The sequence below is a fragment of the Aulonocara sp. 'chitande type north' Nkhata Bay genome, linkage group LG13 (genome assembly GCF_057382095.1).
Source record: "Aulonocara sp. 'chitande type north' Nkhata Bay isolate Kocher_YH1m ecotype deep benthic linkage group LG13, A_spYH_male_GT1.1, whole genome shotgun sequence".
NCBI classification, from domain to species: Eukaryota; Metazoa; Chordata; class Actinopteri; order Cichliformes; family Cichlidae; genus Aulonocara; species Aulonocara sp. 'chitande type north' Nkhata Bay.
Genome location: NC_141356.1, coordinates 8,024,903 through 8,045,134, shown reverse-complemented (window position 1 = coordinate 8,045,134; position 20,232 = coordinate 8,024,903). Strand labels below are relative to the sequence as shown.

At 41.9% G+C, this 20,232-nt stretch overlaps 2 protein-coding genes across 2 annotated transcripts in view; one reads left to right on the top strand and one right to left on the bottom strand.

Annotated features, from left to right (window-relative positions):
• cdh23 (cadherin-related 23) overlaps window positions 1-20,232 on the top strand; it is a 197,426-nt gene that overhangs the window by 138,896 nt on the left and 38,298 nt on the right. Inside the window, exons 14-27 of the mRNA XM_086258526.1 lie at window positions 1,462-1,526; window positions 2,317-2,554; window positions 4,668-4,773; window positions 4,938-5,065; window positions 7,942-8,014; window positions 8,935-9,051; window positions 9,456-9,568; window positions 9,762-9,869; window positions 12,172-12,361; window positions 12,671-12,816; window positions 15,818-16,037; window positions 16,424-16,576; window positions 16,788-16,901; window positions 17,414-17,562. Of these exons, the coding sequence (XP_086114652.1) occupies window positions 1,462-1,526; window positions 2,317-2,554; window positions 4,668-4,773; window positions 4,938-5,065; window positions 7,942-8,014; window positions 8,935-9,051; window positions 9,456-9,568; window positions 9,762-9,869; window positions 12,172-12,361; window positions 12,671-12,816; window positions 15,818-16,037; window positions 16,424-16,576; window positions 16,788-16,901; window positions 17,414-17,562 (1,920 nt within the window). The remainder of the gene's footprint in view (window positions 1-1,461; window positions 1,527-2,316; window positions 2,555-4,667; window positions 4,774-4,937; window positions 5,066-7,941; window positions 8,015-8,934; window positions 9,052-9,455; window positions 9,569-9,761; window positions 9,870-12,171; window positions 12,362-12,670; window positions 12,817-15,817; window positions 16,038-16,423; window positions 16,577-16,787; window positions 16,902-17,413; window positions 17,563-20,232) is intronic.
• LOC147315618 (uncharacterized) lies at window positions 17,586-19,996 on the bottom strand. The gene is made up of 2 exons (XM_086258528.1): window positions 19,858-19,996; window positions 17,586-18,735 (listed from the first exon to the last, which is right to left on the bottom strand). The coding sequence occupies exon 2, from the start codon at window positions 18,721-18,723 to the stop codon at window positions 18,232-18,234; it is 492 nt and encodes a 163-aa protein (XP_086114654.1). The 5' UTR covers window positions 18,724-18,735; window positions 19,858-19,996; the 3' UTR covers window positions 17,586-18,231.

The window sequence follows — 20,232 nt, the reverse complement described above, 5'->3', positions numbered from 1 at the left end:
AGGAAAGTGAGGAAAAGACAGCAGGCAAAAGGGGAAGATAGTGGAGAAGGGATGGGCTGGAATGCAAAGACGGAGAAGGGGGGGGCAGCCAGCTGAGCGGCATTAAATGATGAAGTCATTCAGACTCAATAGATGAAAACTCAAAGGTTAACATTAGAACCTGACTGGATTTCCAAACACTCCGTTTGTATTTAGCAACCCGCTCTCTACTTGTTCAGCAGGATGTGCTCCATTACACTTGACAACTGAGAAAGGGCCGTTCGGACATTAAAAAGAAACATCGATTTGCCATCCCGGACAATGTACTCGAAGCTCTGTGAAATTACAAGCTTCAGCTAAACAGCATAGGGTAATTTTTAGAAGGAAGTGGAAAACACATTGATAGCTGCAGCTATCCGCGCTCACAAGGACATGTCACAGCTGCGTTCCAGAAAAAAAAAGCACACACTCTGGACACACACGTGTACGCAGAGGTCCACATAATAAGGTCGGTATCGGGGCATCACTGAATCACAGAGACCAGCACTGTGGTTGACAGAGCAGGCTGCAGACACGTTTGAGTCTGGCCCTTCAACTGACTGTAGAGGCACTCAAGTGAAACTCTATTACAACACCCTCTCCAGCCTCGATCCATCAGCGCCAACACAACGCCAGTTCACGTGTACACAAGCAGGCGTGTGTGTTTGTGTGTGTTTTTTCAAAGACAGATTGCTTTAATGTGGCATTTCATTAAGCACAAGATTTCTAAAAGTGTTGCTCTTTCTATGGTATTTCTTCTGACACCCCTTTTATCTGCAAAACTTATGACAGCAATTGTTGTTGCTTTTAAGGCAACTGCGGGTCATGCGGGTGAGGAAAATGTATCACTCCTCCCATCAGACTTAATCCAATCAACACCTTTGGAGCGTGAAGCATGGCTTTCATGTTTTATCAGAGAGTCATAGACAGCTGTTAGAGTGAGAAATTTAGGAAAAGGAGCAAAGTGCAGTCATGACAAGTGAGCTCATGCTGCCCCACACTTCAACACAGACAGGCACAAATGTATGCAGAGGAATAGCATAACAGATACATTGTCTCGAATGGGATGAATATTTCATGGCTGGTTTGTGAAAAAAAAAGATTATAATGTGTCTTTGCTATCATGTCGCAAAAGTTCAACATTAACTTCCCTTCCTAATTGGCTACAGCACAGAAAATCAAGGTACACAGACACATGGCACAAAACTTTTTTTTCCACATGAAAATAGTTTAGCCAAATGATGCTTGAAATTGAAAGTGACTCAAAAGTTAAAGTGGATGAGAAGCAAAAAAAAAAAAAAAAAGTCAGGATAAAAAATTTAAATCGACAAACGACAGGAACTGAACATACTGTAAAACTTTACTGGGAAGCAAATAAACAAAAATAAACATGATTTTAAATGTGTGTCTTCTTTTTGTTTTTTGGGGTTTTTGCCCGTCTAGGCCACAGACGGAGATGCAGGCACTTTTGGGATTGTGCGGTACTACTTCACTGATGAGCCAGACCAGTAAGACACAGCTACACACACACACTCACTTACACATAGTCAATCAGTCCACACACACAAAAACACACACACAAACACATTAATTTTTCATTTATTTGGCCCCTTGTTAACAATTGTACCGCACTGTTTCTGGCACACAGCATCACCAGAGACAGCTGAGCTACAACAATGTCTGGCGCTTATCTCAACGTCTGCTCTTTTCAGGCCACAAACACCTAGAAAAACTAACACTCACATAATTCACTCATTAATAATCGCCAGTGTTTTAAAAGACCACCATTACTGTGGCTTCCTATAATATGTATATTTTTCTGTCTTTAACAAAATAATTTAATTATTTATTTAACACAATACGGGGACCTCCCTGCTCACAACTCTGTATTATATATATTTGAGCAGCTTTGCATGACAGTTTAAAATCTGTCTTTAGCTACCTTCTCCATCTCTTAAGCCAGCTTTCTCCTGATTGGCTCCCTTTCACAAACAAAAGATTTGGGTGCCAGTTGCATGGGACTACTGGGCTCTCACCCAGAGCTGTGTCATTTTCTAACTACTCTCTGGATTTCTAGTTTCATAGGGGCTGCTTGCCAGAATTAATTGGCCCCTTTGGAGCTGTAGTCCAAAGATGTAAATTTCCTGTGGTAGAGAGTGGTCCGTGGGACAGTGTTGGGGGTTTCTGTGCTTACAGCCAGAGCTAGCCATATTAATCTTATGAAATAAAGTTAGTGCGGTGCACTTGTAGTCACAGGGAGGAAAAAAATGGGCCTCTAACCTCACTTTTCTCTTGCAGGTTTTCAATTGACGAAGAGACAGGCTGGGTCGTTCTGCAGGCCAGCCTTGACTATGAGTTAATGCGCCGCTTCACGCTGACTGTGCTGGCGAAGGACGGCGGTGGGGAGGAGACCACGGGGAGGGTCCGAGTCAACGTATTGGACGTCAACGACAACGCGCCACTCTTCCAAAAGGAGGCGTACGTGGGCTCTCTGCAAGAGAACCAACAGACTGTGCAGTCAGTGGCACGAATCAGGGTGATTATAAACGCATAAGGTCGAAGAAGCACCTACACACAAAAGGCGGTGGAGTTTTTAAAGCATGCTTACTGTACAATTTGTTGGCAAAATTACATGCTCTTTACAAGACAGTGTTGTAAACGTGTCCCGTTTATAGCTGCTGTAAAATACCCCATAAACATACACCTGTGACCATCGCGGGTTTTAAATATTAACACTCGAGACTAAGATCAACATCCATAATGGTATTGAAGTGCCGCATAGCAACAGTTTGTTTGGTTGCAATAAACAAACTACGTTGTAAGATAAAAAATAATGTTTATTTATTATTGATTTGAAATGAAATTATTCCACACACTGAGCACTGAGACAGAATATTTCCCCGTGTTCTCTTGCACTTATTTGGTACATTCACATAAAAACTACACCCTGCTATACAGAATCTCACTCAAACCCCACCACAAATCTGACTCCCAGACCTTTTGGCTTTGCTGCCCTTCTCGTCTTTCTTCCGTGTTCCTTCTCTGTTACTGTAATCACGCAGTAATATGTTTGTCTGCACTGTATCCAAAAAGAACAGGTCAGCTTACTGTGTTGGCCATCAGTCACTGCCACACATAAGGCAGTGGTGCGCAGGCACAGTGGTAACCAGTGGGTCAGTGTTTGCTTTGATTGCACCCACAAGAGAAAGATTATTACATCCCTTGTGGCTTTACGCTGCTACGGTTACACTATGGCAGTTTGCCTTTTGCATTGTGGGAACCGAGCTGATGGCCAGGCTCAGTGCTTTGGCTCGCTGTGTTTGATTAGTCTGAGCTAACCTTAAACGCTGCTGATATTAATACGCCGCCTCAGGAGGAAGGGGAGGGAGGGAGCCGGTCGCATAATTGTGTGTGTCAGCAGTATGCCTTGGAACCTCTTGTGCACACACAAATAAATGTGCGCGCACGCACATACAGAGTACTCCAGGAAAACAGGGAGGGATGGAGGAAACGAAAGAACGCTGAAATAGAAGGAGAGGGTGTTTTGAGAGACAAAGCAAAGAGAGGCTCTTGTGTTGTTTGCTTTTTGCCTTGGAGATTTGTGCCTCCTACCACTGCGCTTATGCTTTCTAGCTAAATCTTTTTTCATTTTCTCAACACTCCTTATTCCTTTGCTTCCTTAGCCGCTCATCTATTTGATTTGCTGCCCCCAACTCCTCTTACCTTTGAGTGGTAATGCAAAACTATTTGTCGGAATTTGATAGAGGAAGACGGTCTGGAAGAGAAAGCCACAGCTTAGGAAGTTGTGGGGGAAGAAAGGTATTGCTTACTCAACACTCTGGCGTTAAATCAAAGAGGAGAGATTTGTGTTATGGAGGGAAACAAGTGAGTGTTTTTGACAGCCTGTCCAGCCTCTAATGATGCCAGTGAGGGCCCAGTAGACTCCCCTCACAGCCGGAGGACTCGTGTTTAAGTTCCTGCCAACTCGAGAATAATGAGGGGGTGTCATCATTGTTGTTGTTGTTGTTGTGGATTAGACCTGCAAAGTACAGTTTCATCTGTCCTCTGCCTGCTTGGCTTGTCTAGGCTCGGTTGGTGTTCATCCAGTATTGACGCCTGCGCCACTAATAGCCAGAATCAGCTTTAATCTGTCCAATAACATATCGACGCTGACTGACACTTTCCTGGCTGCACATATACACTCAGACTCAAAAACACCCATGCTGTGCAGACATATAGTCATAAATATTATCACTGTCTAATGCAACATCTGTCCCATCGCACTCTGCGAGACTTTGCCTGTCAATAGCTTCTTTTGCACTCCCTTTTCAAGGTGGGAAAACCCCACCATTATTACACCTCACTGCTCCATATAAAAGGTAAAAAGGCAAAATAAGAGTGCTTTGAGGTACCGCCCTGAAGCCGGCAGTGGAGGTGGTAATGTACTGTATGCATGTGTAGAAAGCAGATCCAGAAAGCTGAAGCTTTTGTGCACAAAGCACACCTTTGATTCCGCTAAGCCAGCATGCTATCACACTCTTCCAGCATTACGTCTGCCACCATTAAGACACACCGGATGTATAAAAAGGCCTACTGAGCCACAAGTCACTAACATCGTCTACTCTCGCACACCTTGTGCCCAATCACAGGCTACAGATGAAGATTCTCCTCCCAACAACGTGTTGACATATACCATCATTTCAGCGTCGGCCTTCCCTGATTACTTCCGTATCATCATGGTGGAAGGTTACGCAGGTACGCAGATGTGGTTGAGTTTAAGAGTGTGCGCGTTAAGCTAAAAACAGATTATATATCCAAGGATTGTTTATACGTAAGTTTTTGCTTGGATTATTTGGGATTATAATAATTATTTGACCAGCAATTTTACTAAGATGTGATGTTTGTGCACCTTCCTCCAGTGATCAGTGTCATCAGACCTCTGGACTATGAGATGGTTCCCAAGGGTATGATCTATCTGACAGTGATGGCCAAAGATGGGGGAAATCCAGCCCTCAACAGCACTGTTCCTGTTACGGTGGAGGTGATTGTAAGTATAACCCTGCAACATACACACAACAGCAACAACTTAATGACACACAGCCACAACTGGAGGTTCAAGTATCAGTTCCTCCTGCAGTTTTTGCTGACAGCTGTCAACAAATGCAGACACAGAGCAGTATTTTGCGAGTACACAGCTTTTGACTTGGTTAAATCTTCAGCATGTTTTCCACCTGCATAACCCAAATATAAACATCACAAGTATGCAGCCTTATTCAAGCTGTGAACGTTTTCTACCATCCGGTGCTTTGTACATTCTCTTAGATGAAGACTAATGACCTTAAGCAACAACTGTCACGTCTTGCTATGTACTGTCCATCGGCATATAGCAGCTTTTATGAAGCCTTGCTTATGTCTAAAAATGTTATTGACCTCACATTATCACCAACGGGATGGCATCTTTTCCCGGGATGTCAAATACATTTGAATGCTGTTCTTCCAAAGTTATTTACAGCAAACCCGCAAGCAGATGTGATTTGAAGTTTAGTTGTTCTGGGTTCAGGGGTTTGTTAGTTGTTCCAGGAAATAAAACCTGAAAGGTAGGTCTAAGAGGGCTCAAACAGTTCAGTGTAACTAGAGTGCTTGCACAGAGGTCACAGAGGTTAGTAATGCTAAATCTATCAGAGAAAACATGCATTTCCCCATTACCATTGTGCAGCATGCTTAAGCGGCTGGCACTTTTAGGATTATAAACACAACTTTAAAAAAGTTACTAGTACCCTAGCGGCCTTCAACCTCTGTTTTCTTTCTTAAGATTAGCTGATGTGGAACCTGCATGTAATTCATTAAGACTTAAAGATGCCCATTTATTGACTTTATTTGCAACTAATATTTCACAACGTAAATAACTTCTTTATATAGTAACTATTTTGATCAAAGCTGAGATTCTTTCTAATTCCAGACCCTGCGACAGAAATCCTTACAGTCTCCCCACTTTTAAGACACTTTTGTCAAACCCTTTAAAAAATAGGAAAGAAGCCCACAGAGCTCTTATATCATATGTAGTGAATGAACACAGAGCTTCCTTATACTTATAAAAATCCACATTGCAGTTTGTGACAGGTGTCACCAGCCTCATCTGGTGGATTGTTTCATATGTTTCTGACTTACATATTGCTTTCAGTATTCCTTCACTGTTTACCTTCTCAATCCTTTTAACCCGTGTCTCACTGCAACTTTGTCTGCAGCTTTATCGCAGTCTGTGCAGCTATCTGAGCTTCCAGTTCGCTTGTCAGTCTTATCAGTAAATGTCTTATTTTGAGGCACTAGAAAAAGTCACAGCTGTCTACTCGCACCCGCACTGCATCACAGATGTTTTAATATATTAAAGGATGGAGGAAAGAAAACACTCTGCATGAGGTTCTGGGTTCTGATCCTACAAGATAGTGATTCAGAGCTTTTGATGCATGTTTCCCTGCAAATGTAATGACAGACCGTATTGTGATGCTATGCACGGGAAATTTTCACCTATATGGTTTCATTTCATGATGCTTTTGGGTTTTTAAGTTATCTTTGAACCATGTTTGAATGCTGATGTGAACGGAGGTCGTTCAAATGTCCTAATTAAAGGCAGTAATGACATCATGCTTGCACGTTCAAGACGACTCGCGTTGGAACTGTGGTCACAGAAAGCTGTCTAATATGTGTCCAAATTCTCACATTAATCAGGTTGTAGGTGTAATATTGTATTTTTGTTGACTAAAAAAAGAATGAATATTGACCTTTGCTAAGGTGCAATAAATACAGCTGTAAAAATATAACGAACAACCCAACACTAATAAACAGTCTCTCTGCTGGCTCTTAAGCTCATTTCCCATGATAGCCATCAATTAGACATGAAACCTTTTGTTCATAAGAGGGAAAAAAATGGCGGTAGAATGGATGAATCCAGTTGGAATATTCTTTGATATGCACGGACAGTAATCATATCTGTACACATCCTACAAGAGAGAGAAATATTGTGTAAAACAACTGGGAGAGATGTGCCAAATTCATTATGCTCTCCCTCTCTCTCTCTCTCTCTCTCTTGCTGTCCTCCACAGTGTCGTGACTCACACCACAGGGGTTTATCAGTGGCTGGCAGCATCACATACACACAATGCTTTGCGCCAGCGTAGCACAGAGCCCAGCTAGATAATAGTGCCAGTGACTGTTGTTAAAGTGTTAACATTTCTCAGCGGCTCACACAGTGGGGAAACTCTCTGTGAATAGCCACACAACTGGATGTGTTGGTGTGAAATAGTCTAATTCAGCGAGTGGGAGGTTGTGAGGAAATGTAAATACTCTTACAAAGTCTGTTTTTCAGCAGAAGCTGTAGCACGCTCTAGTCCGTGATTCCTATCAGTATACAGGCCCTGATTACTCTTTTGCTTCAGGCAGTGCCATTAGAAGCAATAATAATAATGTTTCTAACTATTTTCTCATATATTGTTGCAACAGTGTCTTCTTTTTTAATATCTACCTCAGCTTGAGCATCAATCCACTTATTGTCCAGCCTACTTTCTTTCTCCTAAAGCCACAAAACACCTAACATTGCATTCACTGGTGGGATAGTTAGTGTAGTAGCCACAAAATAGTTTCTGATTGGACAGTGAAAACAGCAGCCGGCATGACAAAGTGTTTGAAGTCATAAAATAATATATTATAGGGTCTTTCAGCTCAGTAGCCATCTTCAAAGAGATTCCACCAGCACTGATGCTATTAAAAACGTTTGTGCTTCTCACTGTCTTAATTCCCAAATTTGCTAATCTCAGTGTTAATGTGTGACGACAGTTTCAGCAACTCTTCTTTTTTAAGCAACATTAGCATTTTCTCATTGTTTAGCACATTGACTCAAGCTGTTGTTGATGTTTGTACCTCCCCCAGGATGAAAATGACAACCCACCCGAGTTCAGCAAACAGTCCTACATCATCAAAATCCCCGAGAACATTATCGCTGGTGAGTCATTTCATACGTTTGGGGTTACAGTTTAGTTGCTAGAATACATTTTTCTGGTCGGCGCAGCCAACACAGCACTTAAACACTCCAGACAAACACCATGTGTTGCACATACAGTCACCACTCACTCGAATTGCCTTACTATTAGGATATACAACAAATGGCTCTGCTGTCTTGGGGCTGTGTTTCCTTTTTTTTTTCTTTTTTAAAATGTTTTATTTTATTTCCATCCTCTGGCCTGCACTGTCTTATTTGTTTTGATTTTGCATAATGTTTTAAAATTCTCAGTCAGAATAGGATATTGACTATTCAAGGGAAATCACTGGATGCTATATTCATTCTCATGCATGCATTCAAAAGACTCTTTCATCCCAGACAATAGATTAGTTTCCAGTCGCTAGAGGGAAATGAGATATTTGACCGCCTTGTTCTCTGTCTCGAGTTCTGCCAGATCCTGGCCAGTTTTTATTCCTCGGGCCCGATTTTGAAGGAGCGCATAGCTGAGCTGCTTGGGCCGGGGCTCGAGGTTTAGGAGACTATGTCTAAAGTGTTTGGCCCTGAGCTGAAGGCCCGAGGCTTGGGATGCAAGGCTGCGCTCAGGGCTAACCCTGCGGCTCTGGCTAGCCTCTCATCCCCTCTGCCTGCCAGGGTATTGATCAAGTCTGTGCCAAGTATGGGCTGTGCCAAACAAGCTGATAATCCACTAATCCATAAACCCACTCACTGTCATGCCATCAGTCGAGTTGTGGATGGGGGCGGTGAAGACACTAGCTCTGTGTTTGCCATTTCAGTCTGTCTCTGCTGCTCGTCTATCCCTGCCTTCTTTCCCTTTTCCTAGACTTCACATGTTTTCTCCATGATACTGTCTCTCACTTCAGTGAGTTGTAACTTTCTTTATGTCTAACCCCCCCCTTCTGCAGGGGCTACTGTGCTGCTTGTGAATGCTACTGATTTGGACGCCTCGCGGGAGTTTGGCCAGGCCTCACTCATCTACTCCCTGGAGGGCTCCTCTCAGTTCCGTCTCAACTCACGCTCAGGTACATGTGTGTGCATGGTGTGTCTTTGTACCAGGGAAAACTGATTTTAGATTTGACTGTAAGATCATGCTGGAAGTGATGGCTTACTTAAATCTGTGTATGCACAACCTTTTTTTGGTTACTTTGCTTCTGTGCACTTTGTGACTGGCTTGCACCCCGTGTCCACAGCGATCCTCATCAAAAGAAAAAGAAATCTTTTTTTTACTACTCTACAAACTTCTTAAAGTACCTTTAATAAGAACAAATAAAACAAAATGAATACATATAAAATATAATACTGTTTGCTAAAGTAAAGTGAGCTGTCTCTGCGGGGGTTTGCACTCTCTGAGTGTGTGCTGTTGTTGTTCTTGTTGTTTTCTTTTTCCTTTCTTGGCACTTTTGATCTGATACCATGTGTGTTTCAGGAGAGATTACTACCACAGCACTGCTTGACCGTGAACTGAAGTCAGAGTACATCCTGATAGTCAGAGCAGTGGATGGAGGCGTGGGCCCACAGCAGAAGACTGGGATTGCCACGGTAACAATTTTATATCACTCATCAACCAATAATTTGACATCAATAAATTCTGCTTCGTCAGCATAGACGCTCCATGGCATGTTTTTTTTCTGTCGTATAAAAGCTATGAGGTACTAGTAATCGGACTTGGCTCATCATATTGCATCAGTATAGTCAGTTAATGACAATAATTTCCCTCTCCTGCTGAATTTAGGTGAACATCACCATCCTGGACATCAACGACAATGCCCCCATGTGGCGAGACGAGCCATATAATGCCAACGTAGTTGAGATGAGTCCTATCAACACTGATGTCATCTCTGTGAGTGTCTCTAGCCCAACTTGTAACTTGATTCATTAGGTGGTCTTACTAATAGTAACATTGGCACACTGTAATAATAATACTAAAATTACATGTTTATTATCTCCACCAACGCGGTTATGTTTTCACTAGCATGTGTGTCATTCTGTCTGTAAACACAATTACATCAATTCTGATATTTTAGGGGTGTAGAGTGGGGTGTGACCTCTGACCTCTCCTTCACGGTGATTGAAGGAGAGTTATTATAGAGCTATTTAAAATAACACTAGGTTTTCAGACTAATTTGACTAATTTGACTTTTTTTTTATTAACATTACAGTAAGAAATTCTAACCATTTGAACACATGTACATGTTTTTGAATATTTTTTATATATTTTTTCAAAAACGTCCTGTACCATAGCAGCAAAAAAAACACTTGAAATTAGGTCGAGAATATTAAAAGGGGGCAAAAGCCTGAACTTTGCACATGTTGGGACTGCAATTACTTTGAAAGTCAGTACTGTGGTCCTGGAGTAGTTTCGTGTAGGACGGGTGGTGAATGAATTTAGAAGTAAGTTACTGAATTTTTTATATCTTTTGATTGGTGCACTGCTGTCATTTGATTCGGTTTTTTTTTTTTCCTGTTTTGAATCAGTATTTTGCAGCTTAATTTGATTAATCTGATTTTGAAAACGCATGCCAAAGATGTGTTTTTAATTTTAAAAAAAATACTCAGTGTCAGATACAGAGTGATCAAAGTGTGAAGATTGAATCATCCATTTTTTTCTGCTTTAACTGAAGAACAACATTTGAAATATAGATCTGCTTACATACTCGGCTATCGATGGACAAATGGCCGTCATGCATAGGTCATCACAAAGTAAACTCCTCTATTAGCCCAAACTCTCATTGTCCTGCCGGTGTCTTTGGCAATGTGTTGTTGTTAATTAAGCCCTGATTGTCCATTAATTAAAGAGGCGTCAGTGAGTGTAATTAAGGGAGTCCAATTGCTAATTAAAATGTAGCCCGCAGTCATACGCAAAGCAAATTATTCAGCTTCTACGCAGAGAAATAAGCAAGAACCCATCTTGCAGTGCAAAAAAAAGTGAAATGAAGAAACGGTGGAGAAAAAGAAATGGTAGATAAGCTTTGCACTGCTAAAATGTTGCCACTTTTTCCTAATCTCCTGTAGTTATTCATCAGTTGACTTCTTTCATGGTGCATCCAGCACTGCGCTGCATACTGTATGTGTCTCCATGTGCACAGTGGACAGACACAGTTGCTCCTCTGACCATTTTTCAATAAATCTGACCACCCAGGCTTACAGTCCTGTAATTGGCCCCAGTGTATCCCTGGCCCAGCCAGTGTTTCCATGGTGACAAGAGGCCACCTGCTGAGTCCTCCTGGAGGTGTCCAGTGAGCCGATGAATTTGGGCGCTGTGTCCAGTGCAAGGATCAGCCCACTCAAATCTCAGAGAACCCCACCATCAATGCTGCAGCCTCCACACACACACACACACACACACACACACACACACACACACACACACACACACACACACACACACCGTAAGCCTCCTCGAAGATCGCCTTTCAAAACAATATTCCCTTTTCTGCCTCTCTGCAGTCAGACGAGGACCACAGTTCAATAGACAAGGCTAATATATTTGCTCTCCATCTTTTAATGTGCTCTGCTCGGGCCAGAATTGATCATTTCAACGGGCCCCGGTCAGGCACTTCTCCCTGTCTTATATCACCTGCCTTTGTCTGTGCAGTTGCTAATCAATGAGGCTCTGAGATGCCTGCCTACCATGTCCCCTTAATAATTAAATACCTGCAAAACCTTTGTTCCTCTAATGACCAATTAACCAGTTTCCAGCATTTTTAGTCAGCGCTTTGAATAATTGATCAGCTCTTTAAAAATCAGCCTGTGCTTTAGCTGGGCTCCCGGCTTCGTGCATTCATCACCCATCGCAACTCTGTGTCACAAAATGAGACATTACTATTTTTCTTTTAGCTGACTGATGTGTTCGGAAAGTTGAAAGGAATTGTACACGATGCTCAGCTGCTGTTATTCTTTTCCCTCCCTCTCTTGTTCCTCCTCCTTCCTCTTCCTCCTTTCTTTTTTCACCAGAAAAGTTCTGTTGCAGATCATCCCTTCATCTTTAAGTTGTTTTTGCAAAGTAAACCACTAATTTAGCTTTTTATATATCTCTATATGTGGGTGATATATGTGTGTATAGTAAACGGTTTTGAGGAAGCTGTCTGAAGAGCTCAGGCAAATGAAAGTAAAGGGTTTTCTTTACTGGTTTCTGTGTCCAGGTGTTGGCAGTGGACCCTGACAATGGGGAGAATGGGACAGTGATATACAGTATCAATCCAGAAAATCCTTTCTACACCATCAACAGCAGTACTGGGAAGATCCGCACCAGTGGGGTAACACTGGACAGGGAAAGCACAAACCCCAGGGACACGGTTCTTATGAGGACTATCGTCGTGTCAGCTGTCGACCGTGAGTAGTGTGTTGCAGTATGATGTTGGTTTGTGCTTGTAAAATGCTCCTATTAATTACAGGGGATCCAAAAGCAAGCTTAAATTGTAATGTCTCATTATCACGTTATAGTTTTCAGTTCTCAGCGATGAGCCTCTTCCTCCAAGCCTCATTCCTAAAGTTTTATGTTGACCATGAAACTCTTTACGGTGGCTAATAAACTCCTTTGACCATGAGATATGGTGTGTGTGTATGTGTGTGTGTGTGTGTGTGTGTGTGTGTGCGTGCATATAAATATATCTTTATCTATCCCTTTGGCGCCCTCTTTAGGTGGTACACCTCCACTGCGTGCATCAGCAAGCACCACAGTATTTGTCAACCTGCTGGATCTCAATGACAATGACCCAACCTTCCTTAATCTGCCATCTGTGGCTGAAGTACCTGAGGGACTTCCCATTGGATTCTCATTTTTTAGGGTAAAATAAAAGACTGGTGCTTTGTAAAATGGTATTCCATTGCATTTGGGGTTTATTTTGTACATGTTAAAATGATGCAAGGAAAAAATTAATAGTGAAAATCATAATAGTCATGTTCAAAAAGGACTCAGGAGAAGCGTAAGTTTGTTTAATCCCTATTGTTTTATTTAATACTATTTAGTGACTAATTTAGTCACTTTTTTTATTTTATGCTCTGTCCTATCATAAATCCTTCCTTACAATTTGTTACATGGATTTCATTTTATAACCCAGTAATGCACTAGGACGTGTAAAAATCTAAGAATTTCCCCTCTCGCCCTGCTGGTGGTCTTTATCCTTCAAGCTCAGGTCCTCTTTGAGGACCCTACCACTCTCTCTGGCTGAGGTTTTCACGCAGTCGGTTGTGGTCATATTCCTGATGTACTCATGGATGTTTGTTGCCTCATCCTGGACATCCTGGTTTTGACACTCACTAGTCCTCGGCCTCCTTCTGTTCGCTTAGCGTGCATAGGTGCTGGATTTGGGTTGAAACAATCCATGCATGGTGAGGAGGCTTCTTGTCTTGATGTCAGTAGCTTCTACCTCCTCCTTTGGCCAGCTTATTATCCCAGCAGGGTATCTGATCAGTGACAGGGCATAGGTGTTGATTGCCCAGATCCTCTACTTCTCATTCAGCTGACTCTTCAGGACTTGCCTTACTCTCTGCAGGTATTTGGGGGGTGCAGTTTTCCTAATGGCTTCTTTATGATTCCCATTTCCCTTTGTAATTTCCAGGTACTTGTAGCTTTTTTAGATGTCTACAATGTTGCCTTCTGGTAGTGCAATCCCCTCTGTTCGGACTAATTTCCCTCTTTTTGTTACCATCTGACTACTGGTACTATTGGTAAATTATCTCTACAAATTGTGGAAGATTTTCAGATGAATCTTCCTTGATGAAGCATTGTGCAGACTGAATATATCAAAATCTAAAGTGCATAATATCATTAAAAGTCTCTAAAAATCTGTGCAGTCCATGATCTCCAGGCCCTCAGACAGGTCTGCATTTACAAGGTTCATTCACAAATGCAGGTTAAACTCTGTCGTGCAAAGAAGAAGCCGTATGTGAACATGATGCACAAACACTGCCATCTTCTCTGAGGCAAAACTTTAAAATGGACTGAGGGAAAATGGAAATCTGTTCTGTGGTCAAACTGACTGAAATTTGAAATTCCTTTTGTAAAACATGGATACTGACTCCTTTGGATTAAAGGGAACAGGGACTGTTGGAGCCAAGTCCAGGCCAATATTTTACTCAGTTACATCATGCCATATTTAAGTATTTGTCATGATCTTTAAGTTTTTATTATAATCTTGATCATTTTAGGTTATAATGTAATATGCTGTGCTCCATAAATTAATCCTGCTTTGTTAGTCTGTTGTTGTTGTAAAGTGTTGGTGGATGTCGTAAAGGGGGTGTGTATTTGACCCGCATGCGGAGGGGTGTGGGTAAAAGGTTAGGTAAGCAAGCAGGACGTGGAGCAACGGTTTTCTGACCGTCGCCGTTTTAATGTCATTTTTTGTTGTAACACAAAGGGAATATAAACGGAGCTCCCACCAGAGGCATTTGTTTTGTACCTTTCGATTTGTAAGGAAAAAAGGGGCAAAACATTTATTTTCCTTACAAATCGAAGGATAAAGAACGAGGCGAAGGAAAAAAGGGGCAAAACATTTATTTTGCCCCTTTTTTCCTTCGCCTCGTTTTTTGCTACCGGAAGGCATCCAAGAGACTTAACAAGAGCACGAGTCAGAAACTTTACGTTTTGCAGAAGCGCCAAAGAAGGACCGAAGGTTGCCGCTATAGGGACCATCCAGCTTCTTATCAGTGCTCAGTTCAAAAGTCTGCATCTCTGATGGTATGGGGCTGTGTTAGTGCCTATTGGCTTGGCAGCTTGCACATCTGGAAAGGCCCCATCAATGACGACAGGTATATTCAGGTTTTAGAGCGACACATGCTCACATCCAGGAAGGCCTTCCATATTTCAGCAAGACAATACTAAACCGCAGTTAATGTCATACAACAGTACGGCTTCAGAGCAGAAGAGTGCGGACAAGATGAAAAATCATGAAACATCATGAATCATAATGAATCATTTTGAATCATCACAAACCAAAAATAGGACAAAGAATACTCAGAAGTCTTGAGCAACAACAATCTTGCTGCTGTCATCAAATTCAAAATGAGCTTACACTTTTGATTTTTGATTTTTTTGATTGAATCTTTATTTTGAACATGTTGAAAAAGTACAGCAGCATAGAATTAAAAGAGACAAATGAACAAAGCAAAACAAAAGTAAAACGATCAACCACAACTACAAATAACTTTCATGTTCAAAAAGGAGCAGGAAGAAGCATAAGCTTATTTAATCCCACCCCTTTTCCACTATCTAGTAATCAATAGACTACAGAAATACCTCCTTGCAATTACATTATATGTCATGTGTAATTTTTTTTATTATTCTTTTATATATATATATATATATATATATATATGTATATATATATATATATATATATATATGTATATATATATATATATATGTTTCTATCTATCCATACATACGTATATACACGTTTCTCAAAATGGTCAATTTTAACAATTTAAATATTTGTTGTGTTTCCTGCATTTTATTGTGATTAAATTTGGAATTATTAAATGTCAAAGTAATTTCATTCTTTTTTTATTTATATTTTCTGTCCCAACTTTTAAATGAGGATTATATTATCACCATATTTAGTGAAGATAGGCGATGACAGACAGAAACACAAAGTCCTAAAGGAATTTCTCACTTTTTTTAAAAGACTTGACTGCCAAATAACACTGCAACACTTAATAATACGTTTTAATCAGTTAAAATAAACACAATTTAACCACATTTTATTCACCATCTGCTATCTGTTACCCTGTGAGTAATCTTCTATGGGTTTTCTTTTCTCTGTATCGCTTCCTCTCTTTCTTCTGTAGATCCAGGTTGAGGACCCTGACGAAGATAAGAATGGTTTGATTACACTAGCATTACAGATGGGAATGCCTCGCCTCGATTTCTACCTGAACATCTCCACTGGCGTCCTCACCTCATCAGCAGTCCTGGATCGTGAGCGGATCCAACAGTACCAATTGAGGATAATTGCATATGATGCAGGACAGTTCCCTCGTACCTCTACGTCAACCCTCACTGTCATAGGTGAGAGATTCAGATTTAATTTACCTTTGCTTTCTCTGAAATTACCCTAATGGGAAAGTTGAAAACCAAAATAATGAAATAATAAAGAGTTGCTTCATTACGGCAAATAGCCCACCTCTGATTTCTCAAACATCTGCTGAATAAAATGCTGCCACCTGCTGGTGGGATTTGTAAAACCCCAAATGGGGACTGGGCTGATTGCTCTGGATGTGACTGAAGAAGATTGGAAAATCTGCTGCCATTAGCCAGAGAACAGGACACCTGAGCAAGAAAGGCAAAAAGGAAAAAAAAATGTACTACTCACTGCACCACCCTGCTGCCTTTATTTGTCCTCATGTGCATCTATCCGTGTGTCCTCGTGTCTTTCTGTGTGTGGCGTGCGTCAGTTCTGGATGTAAACGATGAGACGCCCACCTTCAACCCTCGCGTGTACAATGTTTCCCTGAAGGAGAGTGTCCCTAGAGACCACACTGTAGCCCGCCTCAGCTGCTTTGACAACGACGAGGGTCTCAACGCTGAACTTAGCTACTTCATCACAGGTCAGAGGTCACGGTGGGAGGTGTTTTTCTGTGTTCTTGAGTTAAAGTTTTTAAAGCCACGGGAGATTTTGTGTGCCACCCGTACCTTCCTTCAATCCATCCATGCATGTGAGAGTTTGTGTATGTACTGAGCTCCTTTGCATGTGCCTTTTACTACGTACAGATATTAATGCGCTTAATTTCTAAAACTGTGACTTCTTTTCATTTTTAGATGGTAATCAGGATGGTAAATTCAGCGTGGGTTTCAGAGACGGCATTGTTCGGACAGTGGTCGGTCTAGACAGAGAGACGCAAGCAGCGTACACTCTGATCATAGAAGCTATAGGTGTGTCATAAAACTTGATCTTTTGTCTTTGTCATTTTTACATACTGTGTGTTTATATATATATTTAAATAATGTGGTTTATCTTCAAAGCTGCTCTTGTTTCTTTGTGCATGCATGATAATGGTGTAAGGAAAAAAAACTGCCTGCACATCTGCAGTGATTTCAGACCATTGCTCAACTGCCTTTGTTCCTGTGTGGAAAAAAAAGAACAAAAACTCGGAGGTTTTCCTGTTTTGGAAAGCATTGAGTGGGGGTAGCTTATCTGCTGAAGAGGCCAGAGACGCCAGCGCTGGGAGAAGAAGCAGAGATAATGTAAAACTGTGCACATTGTCCTCATTCAGCTGAAAATGACCCAGTTTTTAATGAGTCAAGTATATTATATAAAAAATCTCTTTTAGGAGGATTAATAGATTATTTAGTCTGTGTCAGTGAGTGTGTCTGTTTCTGTTATCAATGTCTAAAATTGATGTTAACCTTGAAACTGATGCAAACGTGTTTGTTTTTGCACATAGACAACGGTCCGGCTGGCAGCCGAAGGACAGGCACGGCTACCGTGTTCGTCGAGGTGCAGGACGTTAATGACAACAGACCCATCTTCCTCCAAAACAGTTACGAGACCAGCATACTGGAAAGTGTTCCCCGAGGAACAAGCATCCTTCAGGTGAAAAATACACACGACCACACACAAACACACGCTCATATATACTGCAAAACACATCCTGACAGAAATGGCACTGTTAGCGAATTTAAAACTCAAATTTATTTCCTTAAAACACACTGAGTGAGTTACAGTGATCTCTTTTTGGCTTGAGTTACATTTGTCTTCTTGTCCATACAGGGAGTCCCCCCATAATCTGAGACTAGCGTGACTGTGTTTGTCTTAAGGTGTGTGAATTTCCAGATGGATGGGTTTCGGTGCATCAGAGCAACAAGAGGTGTGATGTTGGGTAGCGATGCTTGAATTTGAGTGAAAATATAGAAACAGACTAAAGTGATATTCTGTCATCTGAGGCTTAATTTTCGCCTCCAAGTCGTTTTGCTGGTGTCTTGTGTTAAAATTTTCTGTATTGATTTCTTTTGCTCACTGTAAAGTCACTTGTGACTATAGCACAGAGCTGTGATGAAAAAGATCACCTGTGATCCAAACTTCAACCTGGGATCAGTAACAAAAATATGCTTTTTGATTATCTACATTTTAAATACTTTTCCTGCGTTTCCTCCACCTAGCATTCAAAGAAGGTTAGAGAAATACTATAAATGCACTCTTCACTCTCTCCTGGTATTAGTGATGTTTGCTGCACAGTCAATCGTCCTTCAGGTGCTCTTCAAGTCAGATTTCGGTAACATAGTCGAATAGACAAGGCACAGTGAGGTGGGGTTCTCCGCTGGCCTCTGGCTGTGTTGTCTGTTGAGTTGGAGGCAGGGGAGCGCGTGTGCTCTCGCGCTCCTGCGGCCTGCGATGAGGCGGCCGTCTGAAGGAGAGATTGTACGAACGCCGATACGAGCCCAGCCTCTTCCACACCTTCAGCTGGGGCTCGCTGGACGTCCTCCTTCTACGAGTCGAACTCTCCCCTGGCCCGCAGCTCGCTTCCCCGTCCTGTTCAGAGGGCCGGCACACTGCCAGGAAGGCTGCAAATCCTGCCAGCAGCAGCGACAGCCCCAGCACCACCATGATGGTGAATTCTGGGTCGTGGATGTCTGAAGAATAAGATGGGGGCTGTCGAATGGTGACAGAGGTGGCAGTGGTGGTGAGGGTGGACAGAGTGATGTTTTCTGTGTTAGAAGTAAAGGTGACGTTGGAGCCCGGATCAGTGGTGTTCATATTGTCTCGGTTCTGGAAGGAGAAAGCTATATTAGTCAGGATGTTTCAGAGATTGTGTGAGTGTTGGTTTTAGTCTATTTGGCTAATTTCAGTGTATGCATGTGTGTGTGTGTGTATGGGTGTCTGTGTGTGTGGTCAGCCTCCATCAAAGTGCCATAACAGCTCTCTTGACGTGCTTGCATCTCCAGCCAAGCCTAACTTTGCTGACTAGGTTTATTTTAGGCCTATTCTCATGTTTTTGCTTAATTAGGCTCATACACTCAAGAGCTCATTATACACAATGACACACATGCACAAATATGCATAGAAACGCCTGCACGCACAGCCAGATGCAGGGACTGTTTGGCATTTGCGGCAATTATGTAGCTATTAAATCAAGGACTACAAAACAGTCAATGCTTGACAGGCTTTCCTCAATGTAAAACAAATTGGGTTTATTAAATTGCCCTCTTGTAAAATGCAAGGAACCCACCTCTTCTACCCCAGTCTCCAATTACCCACCCCCATCCCTCCCTCCCATCTTCAGCATAGTAACATTTGTAAATGTCATCGTCCTTAATTCAGTGGAGACAAAGCATGGCTTATCGGTTTAAGGGAAACACATTGGGACGTGAAATTATTTTTAAGACCAAATGCCAGGAAAGCTGTGAAAAGGCCAGTGGAGCAGGATGGCTCGTTAGAGAGTCAGTTCATTAGTCAGCGCCTCCAAGCACATACGCCGCACTCGCATGCATGCACACACACAAACACACAGCTATTCAAACACAAACTTTCTTTCTCACCCACACATATTGTAGCTTGCACATATTCGTGATTAGACGCGCTGTTCTTAAGCTCGGCAGCCTGGCTCTAAGGTGCTCTCCCTCTGTTTCTCCCCACATTGTTGCTCCTCCAGATCTGACTACTCAGCTAGTTTTGAAACCAACAAAACTTTTTTCTAGCACGCTTTGTTTGTCAGATTCACATTTGCAAATTTAACTGACTGTGCACGCAATTTCACTAATAATTAATTTCTAGTAGAAACAAAATGAATTCTAGCAATATAACATCTCCAGTGATTTCAATAATTTACTGTTGTGGTATATTCTTAGCAATTAATATTGACGCTGAAATCCCTTGAAAATATATACTCACGCTGACACTTTGGAGACTTTAAAGCAGAACTTTGCTTCGTTCCAGTAGTTGAGGTCAGATCTGTTTTGTAGATCCACACTTTGTAACTGCACGCTCTTGTTTTTCCCCCCTCAAACTACGGCTTTTCCCAGAAACAGAGGGGGAAACGCTGGGGAGGAAGAGGGGAACGGGGTTGAAAAGGGGGTAAAGTCTCAGGAACAGCATCACAGAAGTAATACGTCTCAGCTGCTTTAATGACACAGAGCCAAAGACAATAAAATATTTTGTCAGTCACACACAGTCTTAGATTTTAAAAAAAGCTGTGCGTCTACACCACACGGTTGCACTTCCAACATCTGGCTCCGCAATGTAGTCTTGCACTTTCATGCACCCCCT

Bases quoted from the DNA above. Each gene is read 5' to 3' on its own strand.
- LOC147315618 (XM_086258528.1), bottom strand. From the start codon at position 18,723: ATGAACACCACTGATCCGGGCTCCAACGTCACCTTTACTTCTAACACA.